General features: G+C 40.3%; 1 protein-coding gene across 2 annotated transcripts in view; it reads right to left on the reverse strand.

Annotated features, from left to right (window-relative positions):
* Positions 1 to 17,187, reverse strand: part of ABCG2 (ATP-binding cassette, sub-family G (WHITE), member 2 (Junior blood group)) — a 60,029-nt gene that overhangs the window by 9,022 nt on the left and 33,820 nt on the right. For both annotated transcript variants that reach the window (XM_011951831.1, XM_011951830.1), the window contains exons 7-11: positions 16,623 to 16,774; positions 13,731 to 13,832; positions 12,075 to 12,325; positions 5,844 to 5,926; positions 492 to 581 (exon numbers count right to left, since the gene is read on the reverse strand). In XM_011951831.1, coding sequence (XP_011807221.1) covers positions 492 to 581; positions 5,844 to 5,926; positions 12,075 to 12,325; positions 13,731 to 13,832; positions 16,623 to 16,774 — 678 coding nt within the window. The remainder of the gene's footprint in view (positions 1 to 491; positions 582 to 5,843; positions 5,927 to 12,074; positions 12,326 to 13,730; positions 13,833 to 16,622; positions 16,775 to 17,187) is intronic.

Below are 17,187 nucleotides of genomic sequence, written 5' to 3' on the forward strand. Positions count from 1 at the left end.
TCACGCCACTTCCCTGGTCCACTGAGGGCTAAGCATGGTCACATTCTTTGTCAACTTAATCTCCCCACTTCCAAGTTGCTGCTTAATCTCTACCAAGCCCCTCAAACTTTTCTTGTGAAAGTCACCAGTATTTACTAAAAACAAACAGTCCCTTTATTGCTTGTTCTCTCCAACATTTGGATTTTCTGACCGTACTCAAATCTAGAAAAACTCTTTTCTCTGGATATCAGGTCCCAAAGGCTCAGGATTTTCTTCCCTATCCCTGGCTGCTTTTTCTCAATTAATATTGGTAATCCCTATACATATTTTCAAAACATCATGTTGCACACGATCAATATACACAATTTTTATTCATGAATTTAAAAATAAATTTTAAAAAATATTGGTAATCCTCAGGATCCCATCCTTGGCCCCCAATTCCAGATGTGATCAGTCTAACCAACAGCCCCTGCAGCTGGACAGCCCTGTTCCCAGAACAAAGACCTACTCACATGAAGAGCTTCTTCTCTACCACAAAGAGTTCCACGGCTGACACGCTGCTGAAACACTGGTTGGTCGTCAGGAAGAAGAGAACCCCGGCTCTGCCATGAAAAGGGGAACCAAAGCACCACAGTCAACTCAGCATTCTTAGATAGATTTTCTACCCACAAAACTCTTTCCACAAATGACAGTGTATAAAGTTAGGCAGGAAAAAAGGGAAACTGTTCTGGTTAAAATAGGGAAGCGTGAACCCTATCAAGCCTCTCCCCATCTCTTATGTCTCCACAGTAGTACCCATGGGACTACATATTATAGCTCATTTTGAAATTCACAGTCTTGGATTGTTATGGACTGAATTGCGTCTCCCCCCACCAAAATTCATATGTTGAAGCCCCAACCCCCAATGTGATGATATTTGAAGATGGGTCCTTTGGAAAGTAATTAGGTTCAGATGAGGTTCCAGGATAAGGAGGTGGGGAGAGTGTAATGGGAACAGCGTCCTAATAGGAAGAGACACCAGAGCTCTGCCACACAAGGAACAGCAAGAAGGCAGGTCTGCAAGCCAGGAAGAGGGCTCACCAGAACCCAGCAATGCTGGCATCCTGATCTCAGACTTTCAGACTAGAACTGAGAGAAAATACCTTTCTATTGTTTAAGCCGCCTGCTTTACGGTATTTTGGTATGGCAACCAGGCCAACACATGATTTTAACTAACAAAAATGCCAAGTACCATTCCTAACGTACAAACAGAGAAGTGGTAAGCTAAATAAAGTCCGCGAAGATTAAGATATTCAATTAGTCACTTTGATTTTAAAGTTGAACAAAGAATGTAAGTCATGTGGAAGCAAAATGAAAGACAGTGAAGGGAACCCTCAATCAACCCCTTATTATATGCATAATCTACCTGCAGCACACCACCATCAGCAGGGCCGTGACATCATCCTTGACATGCTAAGACAGCCAGCCCTCTGTGAGGTTTCCAGAGTGCTCAGAGGAAACCAAGTGACACTTACTGATAAAGAAACATCTAATTTGTGTATTGTAATTAAAAGGAACACTATTAGTGCGTGTTTCTCAGTGAAGTAATTGAGAGTTAAAAAGGAAAATGTTGGCCAGGTGTGGTGGCTCACGCCTGTAATCCCAGCACTTTGGGAGCCTGAGGCAGGAGGATCATGAGGTCAGGAGTTCAAGACCAGCCTAACCAACATGGTGAAACCCCGTCTCTACCAAAAATACAAAAATTAGCCGGGCGTGGTGGCAGGTGCCTGTAGTCCCAGCTACTCAGGAGGCTGAGGCAGGAATCGCTTGAACCTGGGACGTGGAGGTTGCAGTGAGCTGAGATTGTGCCACTGCACTCCAGCCTGGGCAACAAAGTGAGACACTGTCTCAAAAAAAATAAATAAATAAATAAAAAGGAAAATGCTAAGTTAATCTACACTTTGATATAAATATGAATTTTATGAAAGCATGCCAACATCCCTGAAACACCATAACAAAACAATATAATTGACAGTGAGGGTGTGAGTTGAAACGGAAAAAGAGGTAAGTGACACATCATTTAAATGGCGTAAAAGGAAGAGAACATTTTAAAAAATGCAAACCCAAGTGAACAACACAATTACACTGAAAGAAAAAAAAAAGAATCCATAGATACCTAAAGAACAAAGATCTAAGGGAACAGGCTAGGGTCTTTTTTGTTTTATTTTATTTTTAGAGACAGAGTTGCCCTCGGTCACCCAGGCTAGAGTATAGTGGCATGATCATAAACTCACTGCAGCTGAGTTGAACTCCTGGCCTCAAGCAATCCTCCCACCTCGGCCTCCCAAAGCACTGCAGTTACAAGCGTAAGCCACGGTGCCCAGACAGAACAGTTTTAAAAGTATTTACATATAATTAAAATGAATGAAAAATAGCCAGGCCTGGTAGACATGCAGTTATCTCACTTTCTGCACACGAACCTAATATCAAGTAAAAAGCTAATTTCAGAACATGGAATATAGTAAAGATTCAATTCAATTTGTTGTCTTATATCTATCAGTACAGTAATGTTCATAATGATTCTGAAAAAGTAGACAAAGGAAACATTCCTTCGAAATCCTAAGAAAATTTATTTTAAACACAGTTTTTTCTTATTAAGGAAATTAATTCATTCTAATTCTTTCAAGGTAGTAATCCATATCTGTTATATCTACTTATTGGTCTGAATATTTTTTATTTTGATTTTTAAATTATAAATTGGCATATTATGGTTGTATATATTTGTGGGGTACCAAGTGATATGATTCATGAATCATAAGTGTGAAATAATTAAATCAAGCTAATTAACACATCCATCGCCTCAAACATTTATTTTTTGTGGTAAAAGTATCTTAAATTTTAGCTATTCTGAAATTTATGTTATTATTTACTGTGTTCACCACATTGTGCAATGTATCTCCAAAGAAAAATCCTTATTCCTCCTGTGTAACTGAGGACTTGCACCTTTTGACCATCATCTCTCCATTCCCCACACCCCTCCAGCCTCTAGTAACCACCATTCTACTGCCTCTTTCAGTTCCATTGTTTCAGATTCCACGTTAAATGAGATTATGTGACATTTCTGTGCTTAGCTTTCTGTACTTGGCTTATTTCACTTGGCTTAATATTCTCCAGTTCCATCCATGTTATTGCAAATGACAAAATTTCTTTTGTTTTCCATTGTGTATATATACCACATTTTCTTTATCAAATCAGACCCTTAGGCTGATTCCATATCTTGGCTATTGTGAACAATGCTGCAATAAATATGAGGGTGCAGAAATTTCTTCGACAAACTGCTTTCACATCTTTGGGGTAAATATCTAGAAGTGAGATGACTGGATCCAAATACTATTTTTAAAGTATACCTTTTCCCTTAATATACACTGATTTGTTTAGCTATCAGCACAACTCTGTAAAGCAGTTATTCCAGAGGTAGCTATTAATTCAAAGATGCTCATACTCTACACACGATTAAAACCCAGTTTCTCAGTTACACAGGTTAGAGAAAGAGCAGAGAGTGCTTTCCTCTCTCAGAGAATTCATCCCCAAAGAAGAGAACTAAACCACTGGACTCCAAGCAGTTTTAAATTATGAAGTACTAATATTCACCCCTGAACAAAACTTTGAGAACCTGTTTCCAGAGACGATGCTGAAACATTTTTTCCTAATCAATAAATCATTAATCATCCCAGGAGGGATTAAATCATACACACAGGCCACTTTAACGTAGTCCAAATGCTTATTTAAAAAATGATAGTGGGGTCAATGGGAGGCAGTGGGAGGAAGAACATCAGGAAAAATAGCTAATGCATACTGGGCTTAACACCAAGGTGATGGATTGATAGGTGTAGCAAACCACCATGGCACACATTTACCTATGTAACAAACCTGCACATCCTGCACATGTACCCTAGAGCTTTGGGGAAAAAAATGATAGCAAGCTTAAGTCAAAAATACAAATTATGAGCCCAGGAGTTCAAAGCTGCAGTGAGCTATGACTGCACTACCGCACACCAGCCTGGGAAATATTGTGAGATTCTGTTTCAAAAACAAACAAATTAAAATAAGATGAATGCCTTATTTCTCCAGAAAACATCTGAAGAAACACCTGAAGTTCTTCTTTATTTCTCTGGATTTTTCTACCAAGAGTTTTAATGGCCAGATTTTCAGTCCTTTTTAAAGTTCCAATTGAGGACTGAAACTAGGTAAGGATCACAACACTAACAAAAGTGCTAACCATGTAACAGGAAAAGCTGAGTCCCACCCCCACCATACCCCTAAGTCAAACACATATATTAAAAAAGTGACAGATATTAGTTCACAGGCAACAAAAGAAGAAACAGATCAACCGGACTACATCAAAATTAAAAACGTTTATGCATCAAAGGACACTGTCAACACTGAAAAGACAACCCAGGGAGTGGGGAAAAATATCCGCAAATCATGTATCTGAAAAGGGATTAATATCTCCTCAAAAATATAAAGCACTCCTTCGACAACAAAAAAAACAAACAATTCCATTTTAAAATGGGCAAAGGACTTGAATAGACATTTCTCCAAAGATCCAGTGGGTCTCTACTGTTTAAAAGGGAGAAAAAGAAAAGTGTTGGTAAGGACATGGAGAGACTGGAACACTTGTGCACTGCTGGTAAGAATGTAAAATGGTATGGCCACTGTGGAAGACAGTACAGTAGTTCCTCAGAAAAATTAACAGAATGATTATATGACCCAGAAATCCTAATTCTGGGTATATATCTGAATAACTGAAAGCAGGAACTAAAATAGTTTTGGGGGGCTTTTTGTTTGCTTTTTTAAGAGGCAAGGTCGAACTCTGTTACCCCAGGCCGGACTGCAGTGGTGCAATCATAGCTCACAGCTCACTGCAGCCTAGAACTCCAGGGCTCAAGCCATCCTCCCACCTCAGTCTCCCAGGTAGCTGGGACTACAGACACATGCCACCACACCTGGCTGAAAGAGATCTCTGTGGACGTAGGGAGCACTGTTTACAATAGCCAAAAGGTGAAAGCAACCCAAGTTTCCATCAATAGATGAATGGAAAAACAAAATGTGGTATGCACATACAATGGAATATTATTCAACCTTACAAAGGAAAGAAATCTGACACATGCCACATGAATGAGCCATAAAGACAATATGCTAAAGGAAATAAGCCAGTTACCAATGAATATCCACTGTATGATTCCACTTATATGAGGGTCTTAGAGTAGTCAGGTTCAGAGACAGAAAGTAGAATGATGACTGCCAGGGGTTAGGAGAGGCAGATGTGAGATGGGAAGTTATTGCTTAATGGGTACAGATATTCCATTTGAGAAGATGAAAAGAATTCTAGAGCTGGATGGTGGTGATAGTTGCACAACAATGTAAATGTACTTAATGCCACTGAATGGTATATTTAAAAATAATTGGGCCAGGTGGAGTGGCTCATGCCTGTAATTCCAGCACTTTGGAAGGTCAAGGTGGGCGGACCCACCTGAGGTCAGGAGTTCAAAGCCAGCCTGGCCAACATGGTGCGACCCCGTCTCTACTAAAAATACAAAAATTACCTGGGCATGGTGGTGGGTGCCTGTAGTCCCAGCTACTCGGGAGGCTGAGGCAGGAGAATTGCTTGAACCCGGGAGGTGGAGATTGCACTGGGCTGAGATCCCGCCACTGCACTCCAGCCTGGGCAACTCTGTCTCAAAAATAAACTGACTCATCCTACCCTCAATAAAAGAATGACATTTACACTATACTTGTCTTAAATTCAAATTCTTAATGGATTTTCATAAGATTGAAAAAAGTAACAGCACTTTCTTAAAATCAAGATCCAAACATTTACTTACCTGTTCTGAATTCCAGTAGAATCATTCTTTAGCCCAAAGTAAATGACACCTATAACCAGTCCCAGTATGATTGTGACAATGATCTTTTCAAAAAGAAAAATGCAAAAAAAAAAAAAGGAAAGAGTTTCAGTTAGAGATAAAAACTTATACACACAATTTATTAGTATAATATACATGGTTACACAATCAGATCTCACCATTAAGATAAACACTCAATGGCTTGACCCATCCCTGGGAGAAAATAAAACAGCATACGTTATTTAGACTGCTTCCTAAGTTAAAAATTAAGTTATCTGTGGTTTGGGGAGACTGGTAGGACACAAAGCACACTACTGGAAGAGCTGGGCTTCCTCCCATTGTACCACCCGGCAGTCAGTTCAGGGTCTGCTTCAGGTTACTGAGCTTATGAATACCATACAGGGTAGCAGAGCAATGCAAGATTTAGCAAAGCAAAGTCCAGGTGCCTAAGAGTTTTGACCCTGAACTGAACTCTCAACCTTTGTGCCAACGAATATGAGTCATTTTATATTTCAAGAGGTTAAAGTGAAAACAGGATATCTTTATTCTTAACATTAAAAATAAATAAAAATTTTGAAGCACACATTAAAAAAATTCTAACAATGGAATTTTGCACAGTGAGGAAAGAGGGGTGAGATGGAGCCCGCCTATCCAACCTCTAGGGAGTCCAAGCCTGCACTGGAAAAGTGCATTGTCACTGTCACCAAAGCATTCGGCCAGCTTTCTCTGTACACACTCTGCATGCTTCCACTACCCATCTCCTGTCACTGCTTCCTCGTCGCTTCAGCCAGTGATGCCTATAGCCAATGCTGCAGACCTAAGCTGCCAATTCTCTGCCGTTCTCACCATTCTTCACCACTCAGTAGATTTCTATAGCTCCTAAGGAGATTGGACAAACATCACTCTTGTTTCCAGGACACAGCATCTCTTAAGGACACTTTAATAAGCAAAGGGTTAAGGGTTATGTTATGAAATAATTTATTTGAGAAAATCCTACTTATATTTACTCACGCGTTAAATATTAAAAAACAAGAAATGGGCTGGGCATGGTGGCTCATGCCTGTAATCCCAGCACTTTGGGAGGCCGACGGGGCAGATTGCCTGAGCTCAGGAGTTTGAGACCAGCCTGGTCAACATGGTGAGAGTCTGTCTCTACTAAAAAACACACACACAAAAAAATTAGCCAGGCATGGTGGTGTACACCTGTAGTCCCAGCTACTCAGGAGGTTGAGGCATGAGAATCACTTGAATCCTAGAGGTGGAGGTTGCAGTGAGCTGAGATCGTACCACTGCACTCCAGCCTGGGTGACAGAGTGAGACTGTCTCAAAAAATAAATTGATAAATAAATAAAAATTTTAAAAAAGGAGTGGTAATCTAAAGAAGACAAAATATCCTACCATATCTTGGAATCATCAAAGTTAAAAAAACGAAATCTCAATACTCCAACAGTCTAGTGGTATTAAGATTGAAAGTAACTGATCAAGGACACTTTTGGCATGAAGCACACCAAACTGCAAAAACAGTACCATGATCTGTGATAACTAGTTTGTGAAGAACCTAGCATGGAAAGAACATTATTTCAATGTTTCTACTTATGAGATATCTTTTAAAATTCACTTAGAAATTTTGGGGGGAAATCCATTATGCTGGCATATTTTCATTACCCTCAGAATATACTTCAACAGACCAAGCTTCCAAAATAAATGCAGATGACTGTATCCACATGTATTCATGCATGTGCATACAAGAGTCTATATTTTCACATAGTAAAACTGTCAAGAACATTCAATTCAGGATTTTTTTTTTTTTTTGAGATGGAGTCTTGCACTGTTGCCCCAGCTGGAGTGCAGTGGCACAATCTTGGCTCACTGCAACCTCCACCTCCAGGGTTCAAGCGAATCTCCTGCCTCAGCCTCCCCAGCAAATGGGATTACATGTGCTAGCCACCAAGCCCGGCTAATTTTTTGTACGTTTAGTAGAAATGGTGTTTCACTATGTTGGCCAGGCTGGTCTCGAACTCCTGACCTTATGATCCGCCCACCTTGGCCTCCTGAAGCGCTGCATGCATGAGCCACCATGCATGAGCCACCATGCATTACATGCATGAGCCACCATGCCCAACCCAGACTTTTCAAACTAAACATTCCACATACTTTGTCAAGTTTTCATTCAAACTTGTTATCTTATACTAACACTGAGTATTATGATTAAGATGTTTCCTAACAGTTTCAAAGTTGTAAAAATGTTTTCAAAGTCAGCTTTCAAACATATTGACAAAATAATCAATCCTGTAACCTTGGCATGCTTTTATAAGGTGTGTCTGTGTTATTCTTTCTGGCATTAAAGAAAGGAAAACAAACACGCAAACTAAACAATGCACAATGGAGTGCACAGACCCCATCTGCTTCCAAGTTGAGCTGTTCAGGAAACACTTGGCACCTTAAATGAACATGAAATCTTCTCATACAGATAATGCATTCATTCTAAGATTTTCCAAATATAATCTTTGGTAGCCACATTATCAGAGGCCAAATTTGAATCATATAAAGAAATAACTAGTTCAAGCCAAAGTGCAGCTGTAAAGCAACAGATACAAGATTTATCAGCAGAGAGTCATAAAACATTTTAACAACTCAATTTTCAAGAACTCCGAATTAAAACATACAAAATTATAAACCCTCAATAAGGAATCATTAAGCTATAGCCCACAGATCAAATAGGGCCACCCACCTATCTTTGTTCAACCATGAGCTAAGAATGGTTTTTTACTTTATTTTTTATTATTTTTTAGAGATAAGGTCTCACTCTGTCACTCAGGCTGGAGTGCAGTGGTATAATCATAGCTCACTGACATAGCTCACTGAAGCCTCAAAACTTCTGGTCTCAAGCAATCCTTCCACCTCAGCCTTTTGAGTAGCTAGGTCTACAGACATGCACCACCACACCTAGCTCATTTTACTAATCATTGAATAAAAAGTCAAAAAGAATACTATTTCTCACAATATAAAATTTACATGAAATTCAAATTTCAGTGCCCATGTATAATCTTTTATTGGAATAAAATGAAAGTTGCCTTTTTTTTTTTTTAAAGAGGTCTTGGTTGGACACGGTCTTGGTTGGACTCACACCTGTAATCCCAGCACTGTGGGAGGCTGAAGTGGGTGGACTCACCTGAGGTCAGGAGTTTGAAGCCAGCCTGGCCAACATGGTGTAATTCTGTCTCTACTAAAAATAAAAAAATTAGCTTGGCATGGTGGCAGGTGCTTGTAGTTCCAGCTACTCAGAAGGCTGAGGCAGGAGAATTGCTTGAACCCAGGAGGCGGAGGTTACACTGAGCCAACACCACACCACTGCACTCCAGCCTGGGCAACAAAGCATGACTCTCTTTCAAAAAAAAAAAAAAAAGATAGGGTCTTGTTTTATTGCCCAGGCTGTTCTCACACTCTTGGCCTCAAGCATCCTTCTGCCTTGGTCTCCCAAAGTGCTGGGATTATAGGCATGAACCACTGCACCTAGCCAGCCTTTCATTTATTATTGGAATACTGCCATATTTGTTTATTTACGTTATTAGCTATGGCTGCTTTCACACTAAAACGGCAGAGCTGACTACCTGAGACAAAGAGACAAAGACCACTTGGTCTGCAAAGCCTAAAATATTTTACTACCTGGTCCTTTACAAAAAAAAAAAAAAAAAAAGTTTGCCTACTCCTGCCCTAAGATAATATTCCAGTTTTTCACAAATCTAAAGAAAACTTGTCCTGCTAAGCAGATGGGGAGATCCAAGGTTCTATTCTTAATCTAAGAGACTGCCACTACTCTGAACGTGGCTGGAATTCCTTTTGTGAAAGTGAGTCCACTGATGAGGCAGGGAAGCTAAACGTGGAGGCACTAGGCCAGATGTTAGCACTGGAAGGAAGCCCAGTATCAAAACACGCAGAATCTCAGTGTGTGAAAAACAGCTATGTTCCAATTATGCCCTCTCCAGAATTACCACATAGGTGATTTAGACAAGACATTTATAAACCACATTTTGAAGCAAGCTAGTTCAAGTTATTTTCCAAGTAAGAAAAATCTAACGCATACATCACACCAAAAGAGCAATTCATTACATCATTTCACTGTTGACAATAAGTAACCCAGGTTGATTCTACCAGACTGATTTCCAAATGATATCAAATCTACGCTCAAAGAATAAAATTTTACCCTCAATTGATAGTATGTAAAAGTCCCAATGTTCTGACAGAAACACCAAATTATAAGTACTAAAAACATTTGGAGTAATTAGCAGTATGGCTCAACTAGGGATACAAGCTCTTAGATATATTTACATATACACCTAATTAGCAGTATGGCTATACATACATATATGTGGCTATACATATATACATATATAATATGTATATACACACATAATATATATACACACACATATATATACACACACACACATAATTAGCAGTATCACTCAACTAGGGATACAAGCTCTTAGATATATTTATATATATACTTAGGTATGGAAATTATGATGCACAAGTTAAACGTCAGTAATATTTTACTACAGCCAACAACGTGCCATCTTTTAGTACTCAACAGAAACTCAATATTGTTCATAAAAATAACAGCCCCAAATTAACCAGCTAAATTGACTTCTTTGAAGAATAGGCCGATAAATTGGGAGTACTTATGTTTTGGGTGACAGAGGGGTTAAGAATAACAGAAAAGGCCAGGCATGGTGGCTCACACCTGTGATCCCAGCACTTTGGGAGGCCAAGGCAGGAGGATCACTTGAGCCCAGGAGATCCAGACCAGGACAACATAGTGAGACTCTGTTTCTACAAAATATCAAAACATCAGCCAGGTGTTGTGTACACCTGTAGTCCCAGCTACCTGGGAGGCTGAAGTGTGAGGATTGCTTGAGCCAAGAGTTTGGAGTTGCAGTGAGCTGTGATTGCACCACTGCACTCCAGCATGAGTGACAGAGTGAGACTCAGTCTCTAAAAAAAAAAAAAAAATGTTTAAAGAAAAGAATAACAAAAACCATAAGGAGTAATAATCACTATCACAGAGCAAAGCAAAGAATAAAGAAACATTATCTCATTTTGACTAAGAGAAAGTTAATCTAACAATGAATAGCCTTGTTCTGTGAACTCAAATTTGCTTACTATGTTTGTATGACCTGTAAACTGTCTAAGGAAGGTCAGTGATAAGGAATAGCACTTTGCACACAGGCTCTTCCCTTGGAGTGGCCAGCACATACTCCCTTCAGGTGTATTCAGTGACAGTAGGTGAAGGTTTCCCTGATCACCTGATTCCAACTGCAAATTAACCTTCTTCTCCCTACTTCTCTCTCTTCCTCCCCTTTCTCCACCCCTTCTCTGCTTAAAGTTTCCCCATAGTTCCTTCTACCATCTAACATGCTATGTATTTAATTTATTTATTATTTATCACACCTATCTTCCTCAGAAAATTAGCTCCATGAGCAGAGTTTTATTTTTGCCCATTTTGTTCACTACTGAATTCACATCCCTAAAGCACAGCACAGGCCCTACAAGAACATGTTGAATGAACCAGTGAACGAAAGTGAACAGCTACAGGAAAACTCCAAACATGGCTGACATTTCTTTCACAGTTTCCCAAAAAAAAACCATTTTTCTACTCAGATTATTCATTACAGCTTGTCTAAATCACAAAAATTCTGAGTTAGGGTAGTCTAAGAAACCACTAAAAAAAAGAAGCTGGCCAGATATGGTGGCTCACACCTATAATCCTAGAACTGTGGGAGACTGAGACAGAAGAATCACTTGAACCCATGAGTTCAAGACCAGCCTAGGCAACACAGCGAAACCCCGTCTCTATACAAAACACAAAAATTAGCTGGATGTGGTGTGATGTGCCTGTAGTCCCAGCTGTTCAGGAGGCTGAGGTGTGAGGATCACTTGAGCCCAGGGAGGTCAGGGCTGCAGTGAGCTGAGTTCATGCCACTGCACTCCAGCCTGGGCAACAGAGTGAGACTCTGTCTCAAAAAAACAGAAGCTTTCCAAACGTAAAACTTAATTGTCCTTTATTTGTTCTGCTGACTGGTTCTATATCCCAGGTGGAGTGAAGATAACAAATAACTGGAAGGGTGGGTAGAAGATAAACATATCCTGAAGCAGATGATAACAGAACCACATTGTTCCCATCTGAGTATTTCAAAAGAATCTGCTGGTTACCTGAGCTATAGAGGCCTGGGGATTACCCAGCAAGTTTTTGAATGAACGCTTGGAAACCCATCTGAGCTGATGACAGAAGGAGGTGGTGTAGCTGATCTCCTTGAAGACTGTGATCTTCTTCTTCTTCTCACCCCCGGAGAGTTGATGTAATTCAGCTTTTGTCTCTTTGTAGAAGGAGGAGTTGACATAAATCTCGGCTAATTTTTCTATGAGTGGCTTATCCTGCTTGGAAGGCTCTATGATCTCCGTGGCTTTGCAATCAGTGAATAAAAAGGAAACATGAACAAAATAACAACTAATTTAGCCCATTTTTTCTGTGACCCCTTTCTTGGATTCTTCCCTAACACCTTCATTCTAAAGCTTCAGAAAGAAAAAATAGGGCAGGCACAGTGGCTCATGCCTGTAATCTCAGCACTTTGGGAGGCTGAGGCGGGTGGATTACAAGGTCAGGAGTTCGAGACCAGCCTAACCAATATGGGGAAAGCCCATCTCTACTAAAAATACAAAAAAAAATTAGCCTGGCGTGGTGGTGCGCGCCTGTAATCCCAGCTATTCAGGAGGCTGAGGCAAGAGAATCGCTTGAACCTGGGAGGTGGAGGTTGCAGTGAGCTGAGATCACACCACTGCACTCCAGCCTGTGCGAGACAGCAAGACTCCATCTCAAAAAAAGGAAAAATAGAAATAAAAAATTATGAGCTCTGTCATTAGAAAAGTATAACAGGTCAGGCACGGTGGCTCACTCCTGTAATCCCAGTATTTTGCAAGGCAGAGGCAGGAGGATCATGCGAGGCCAGGAATTCAACACCAGCCTGAGCAACGAAACGAGACCCTGTCTCTATAAAAATAAATAAAGTAAATAATAAATTAAAATATATATTTAAAAAGAGAAAAAGAAATAAAAAGAAAAGTACAGAGAACTAGGCTGTCTCCTGCCATAGTCTTATGAATATAGCAAACCCACTGATGTTTTCCTATTTGACCTTAATTCTTTTAAAACAGACTTCTTACCACAGAGTTCTAATTCTTAATATAAAACTCCAGTCGTGGCTGGGGGTGGTGGCTCACTTCTGTAATCCCAACACTTTGGGAGGCCAAGGTGGGAGGATCACTTGAGGTCAGGAGTTCGAAACCAGCCTGGCCAACAGGGTGAAACTCCACCTCTACTAAATATATAAAAATTAGCTGGGTGTGGTGGCACAGGCCTGTAATTCTAGTTGCTCCGGAAGCTGAAGCAGGAGAATGGCTTGAACCCAGGAGGCAGAGGGTGCAGTGAGCCGTGATAGCACCATCGCACTCCAGCCTTGGTGACAAGAGCTAGATTCTGTCTCAAAAAAAAAAAAAAATCTGGTTGTTGCTTCCTACTATATGCAAATGCATACATTGCCAAGTTTCTTATTTTAAAAACACCATATAAACAGTGAGCATTTTAAAAAATGTTAACTCCTCTTGGAACTGACAACACCATATAAATTCTCATTTATAAATTAAATCAAAAACACCAGCAGCACTCACAGACAACAAAATGTTTGTGTTGACTGGGATCAGAAGACTGCATTAACAGAAATTCACGAAGTCACATTTTAATTAGCCACCACATTGTTAAATTTCAGCCAATTCAATTAGGCAAAAATCTGGGACTGTAACACATTCATATACCTTTAAAGTCTTCTTCTCTGTTTAATGCCACGGCAGTGGAATCTCCATTAATGATGTCCAAGAAGAAGTCCGCAGGGTTATTATAGGCCTCACAGTGATAACCTATGAAAGAAGGCAGCCCAAAAACACAAACATGATGGTCTTGGAAAATAAAGAGAAGTCACTTTCAGAGGGCAAGGGAGGTGAGGCTAGAGAAGACAGAATCTAACGACTTCTCCCTAACTTTCTTTCTCTCTTTTTCCCCCACTAATTTTACCCTTTCTTTTTATATATTCAGTCACACTGTATATATATATTTGGTTTCTTTCTTTTTTCTTTTTTTTTTTTTTTGAGACAGGGTCTCCCTCTGTCACCCAGGCTGGAATGTGGTAGGGGATCTTGGTTCACTGAAACCTCTGCCTCCCGAGTTCAAGTGATTCTCCTGCCTCAGCCTCCCAAGTAGGTGGGATTAGAAGCGTGCATGACCACGTCCAACTAATATTTGTATTTTCAGTAGAGACAGGGTTTCACCATGTTCGACCAGTTCGAGGCTGGTCTCTAACTCCTGGCCTCAAGTGATCCACCCACAAGTGCTGGGATTACAGGCATGAGCCACTGTGCCCAGCCTATCACACAATATTTCAGCAATTCTTTGTCTCCAGGCCAAAAAACAAAAGAAAAGGAAAGGAAAGGAAAAGAAAAGAAGAAAAGAAAAGAAAGGAAAAGAAAAGAAAAGAAAAAAAAAAGGAAAAGGAAAAGGAAAAGAAGAAGAAAACACTCCAAGCCAACCTTGGATTTGCAGGGCATTTTGCATTAGTGCTTGGTCCTTACCTATCGTAATTCATGAGACCTGAAATAGCTATCAGTATGCTCTGGTGCTTAACAGTACTTCCTCAAAAATCTAAATATAGACCCAAGAAAAAAATACCAAAAGCCCAGGTGTGTTTTGCTCTCTGAGTTCACCTAGGGAATGCCAGAATGATGGAACCCACATCAGCAATGACTGCTTCCCCACATACTAAATTCAGAGGTCCAGGGCCAGGTGCAGTGGCTCACATCTGCAATCCCAGCACTTTGGGAGGCTGAGACCAGCAAATCACTTGAGCCCAGGAGTTTGAGACCAACATAGCCAACATGGAAAAACCCCATTTATACTAAAAACACAAAAATTAGCCAGGTGTGTTGGCTTATGACAATAATCTCAGCTACTAGGGAGGCTGAGGCACAAGAATCGCTTGAACCTGGGAGGCGGAAGTTGCAGTGAGCTCAGAAAGCACCACTGCACTCCAGCCTGGGCGACAGAGTGAGACCTTGTCTCAAAAGTAAATTAATTAATTAATTCCAAAATCCAAATCAACTGCTGTGCTGCTATAATTCCAAATAGAGAACAAATCCCCTGAGCAGTATTCTTGATAGAACATGGCCAGCACAGCACACCTGAACCGTTCAGCTTCAGATAATGAGATCATCTGAACTCAGTGTGGCCTGAAATCTGACTCTTAGTTAATCCCCTTTTCTAAAAACTAAGAAACATGGCCAATGAATATCTAAAATTATATTTAGGATCATAGGGAATCATTTATAATCATATCCAAATATCTCTAAAATGAGGCAGACCGCACAAGCCATTAAAAAAACTTGCATATTTCTACCTAAAATTTTAAAAATCACACATTTCAATTTAAAATAAAAAGAACCATGCAGTCCAAGATTGTTAGAAATTTTGGTCCATCTAAGTCAGGTTTAGGACTAACCACTGTATTGACCGATACCCACTCAAGTGCTAAAGTTGCTATCTACAGTTACCAGAAAATTAAGTATTGTCTGCCGGGCATGGTGGCTCACACCTGTAATCCCAGCACTTTGGGAGGCCATGGCAGATTGCTTTAGCTCAGGAGTTTGAGACCATCCTGGGCAACATGGCAAGACCCCGACTCTACAAAAAATACAAAAATTAGCTAGCTATGGTGGCATGTGCCTATAGTCCCAGCTGCTTGGGCGGCTGAGGTGGGAGGATGGCTTGAGCCCGGGGGGTTGAGGCTCAAGGAGTGAGTCAAGATTGTGCCACTGCACTCCAGCCTGGGTTACAGAGTGAGATCCCATCTCAAAAGAAAAAAACAAACAAACCCTAAAAAACAAAATTGGCTGGGCGCGGTGGCTCACACCTATAATCCTAGCACGTTGGGCGGCCCAGGCGGTGGATCAGAAGGTCAGGAGATCAAGACCATCCTGGCTAACATGGTGAAACTCCATCTCTACTAAAAAAATACAAAACAATGAGCCCAGCATGGTGGCAGGCGCCTGTAGTCCCAGCTACTCAGGAGGCTGAGGCAGGAGAATGGCATGAACCCAGGAGGCGGAGCTTGCAGTGACCCAAGATCACATCATTGCACTCCAGCCTGGGTGACAGTGTGAGATTCCATCTCAAAAAAAATAATAAAAATAAAAATAAATACAATTAAGTAGCATCTCCATGAGTGCTCATCAGGGCAGACCAACATCATGTGCAAGGAGAAAAAATTATAAGGCCTCATCTGTTATATGGTCAAGAAGACAACCATATTAGGCCTTTCTAAAAATGTTCAAGTGACAGAATAACTGGCTATAAGGCCAACATATTAATTACTGAGCTTTTAAGAAATGGTCACTATAACTAGGAAGCAGAATATAGGCCCAGCAGAAATACTCATACACGCATGCACATTCAAATAAGACAAGAAAGATACCTCAATAACAAGCTGTGGTGCACCATGAAGAAAAATACTAGCACCAAATGGAACAAATATATTTTGAAGTGATAGATTCTCATGGTATGTCTACCCAAAGACCAAACAGCACTCCTGCACACCCGCTTTGCTCTCCTTCAGGATCCTATTAATGAAGGGTTTTACAGCATTAAAAAGTCAACCATACCAGCTGATTCAAAGTATCCCAAGGCCTCCTGAGCAGGCCCATGGAACATAAGTCTTCCTGAGGCCAATAAGGTGAGGCTATCAAACAACTTGAAGATGGAATATCGAGGCTGATGAATGGAGAAGATGATTGTTCGTCCCTGCTTAGACATCCTAGGTTAAAAGTGAGACAATAATGAGTCATTAAATATCTGAAACTTGTACTTCTTGGTAACATACTCCATTCTTGCCTTTAGATTGTTTGCTTCTAGTTCAACTTGACTTTGTCTTACTAACTTTTCTTCTCATATTATTTACCTATGGTTAGGAAACCTAAATTCAAAGCTTTTGTTAAAACAGAATAGGAATTTTCAAAGTATGTTGCATTGACAATCTAGAATCAACTAGAATGGTTATTAAAAATGCAGATTCTAAGACAGTCTTCCCAGACATTGAATTAGAATCTCTGAGAGTAGGTCTAGGGAATCTGCATTTTAAGAAGCAACCCAGTTAATCTGCAAGTATTTTCAAGATTTGAGAACTAACCATGGACTACATATTAAAACGGTCATATATCTCATTCTGAC

This window comes from Colobus angolensis, unplaced genomic scaffold (assembly GCF_000951035.1).
Source record: "Colobus angolensis palliatus isolate OR3802 unplaced genomic scaffold, Cang.pa_1.0 Scaffold328, whole genome shotgun sequence".
Classification (NCBI taxonomy): Eukaryota; Metazoa; Chordata; class Mammalia; order Primates; family Cercopithecidae; genus Colobus; species Colobus angolensis.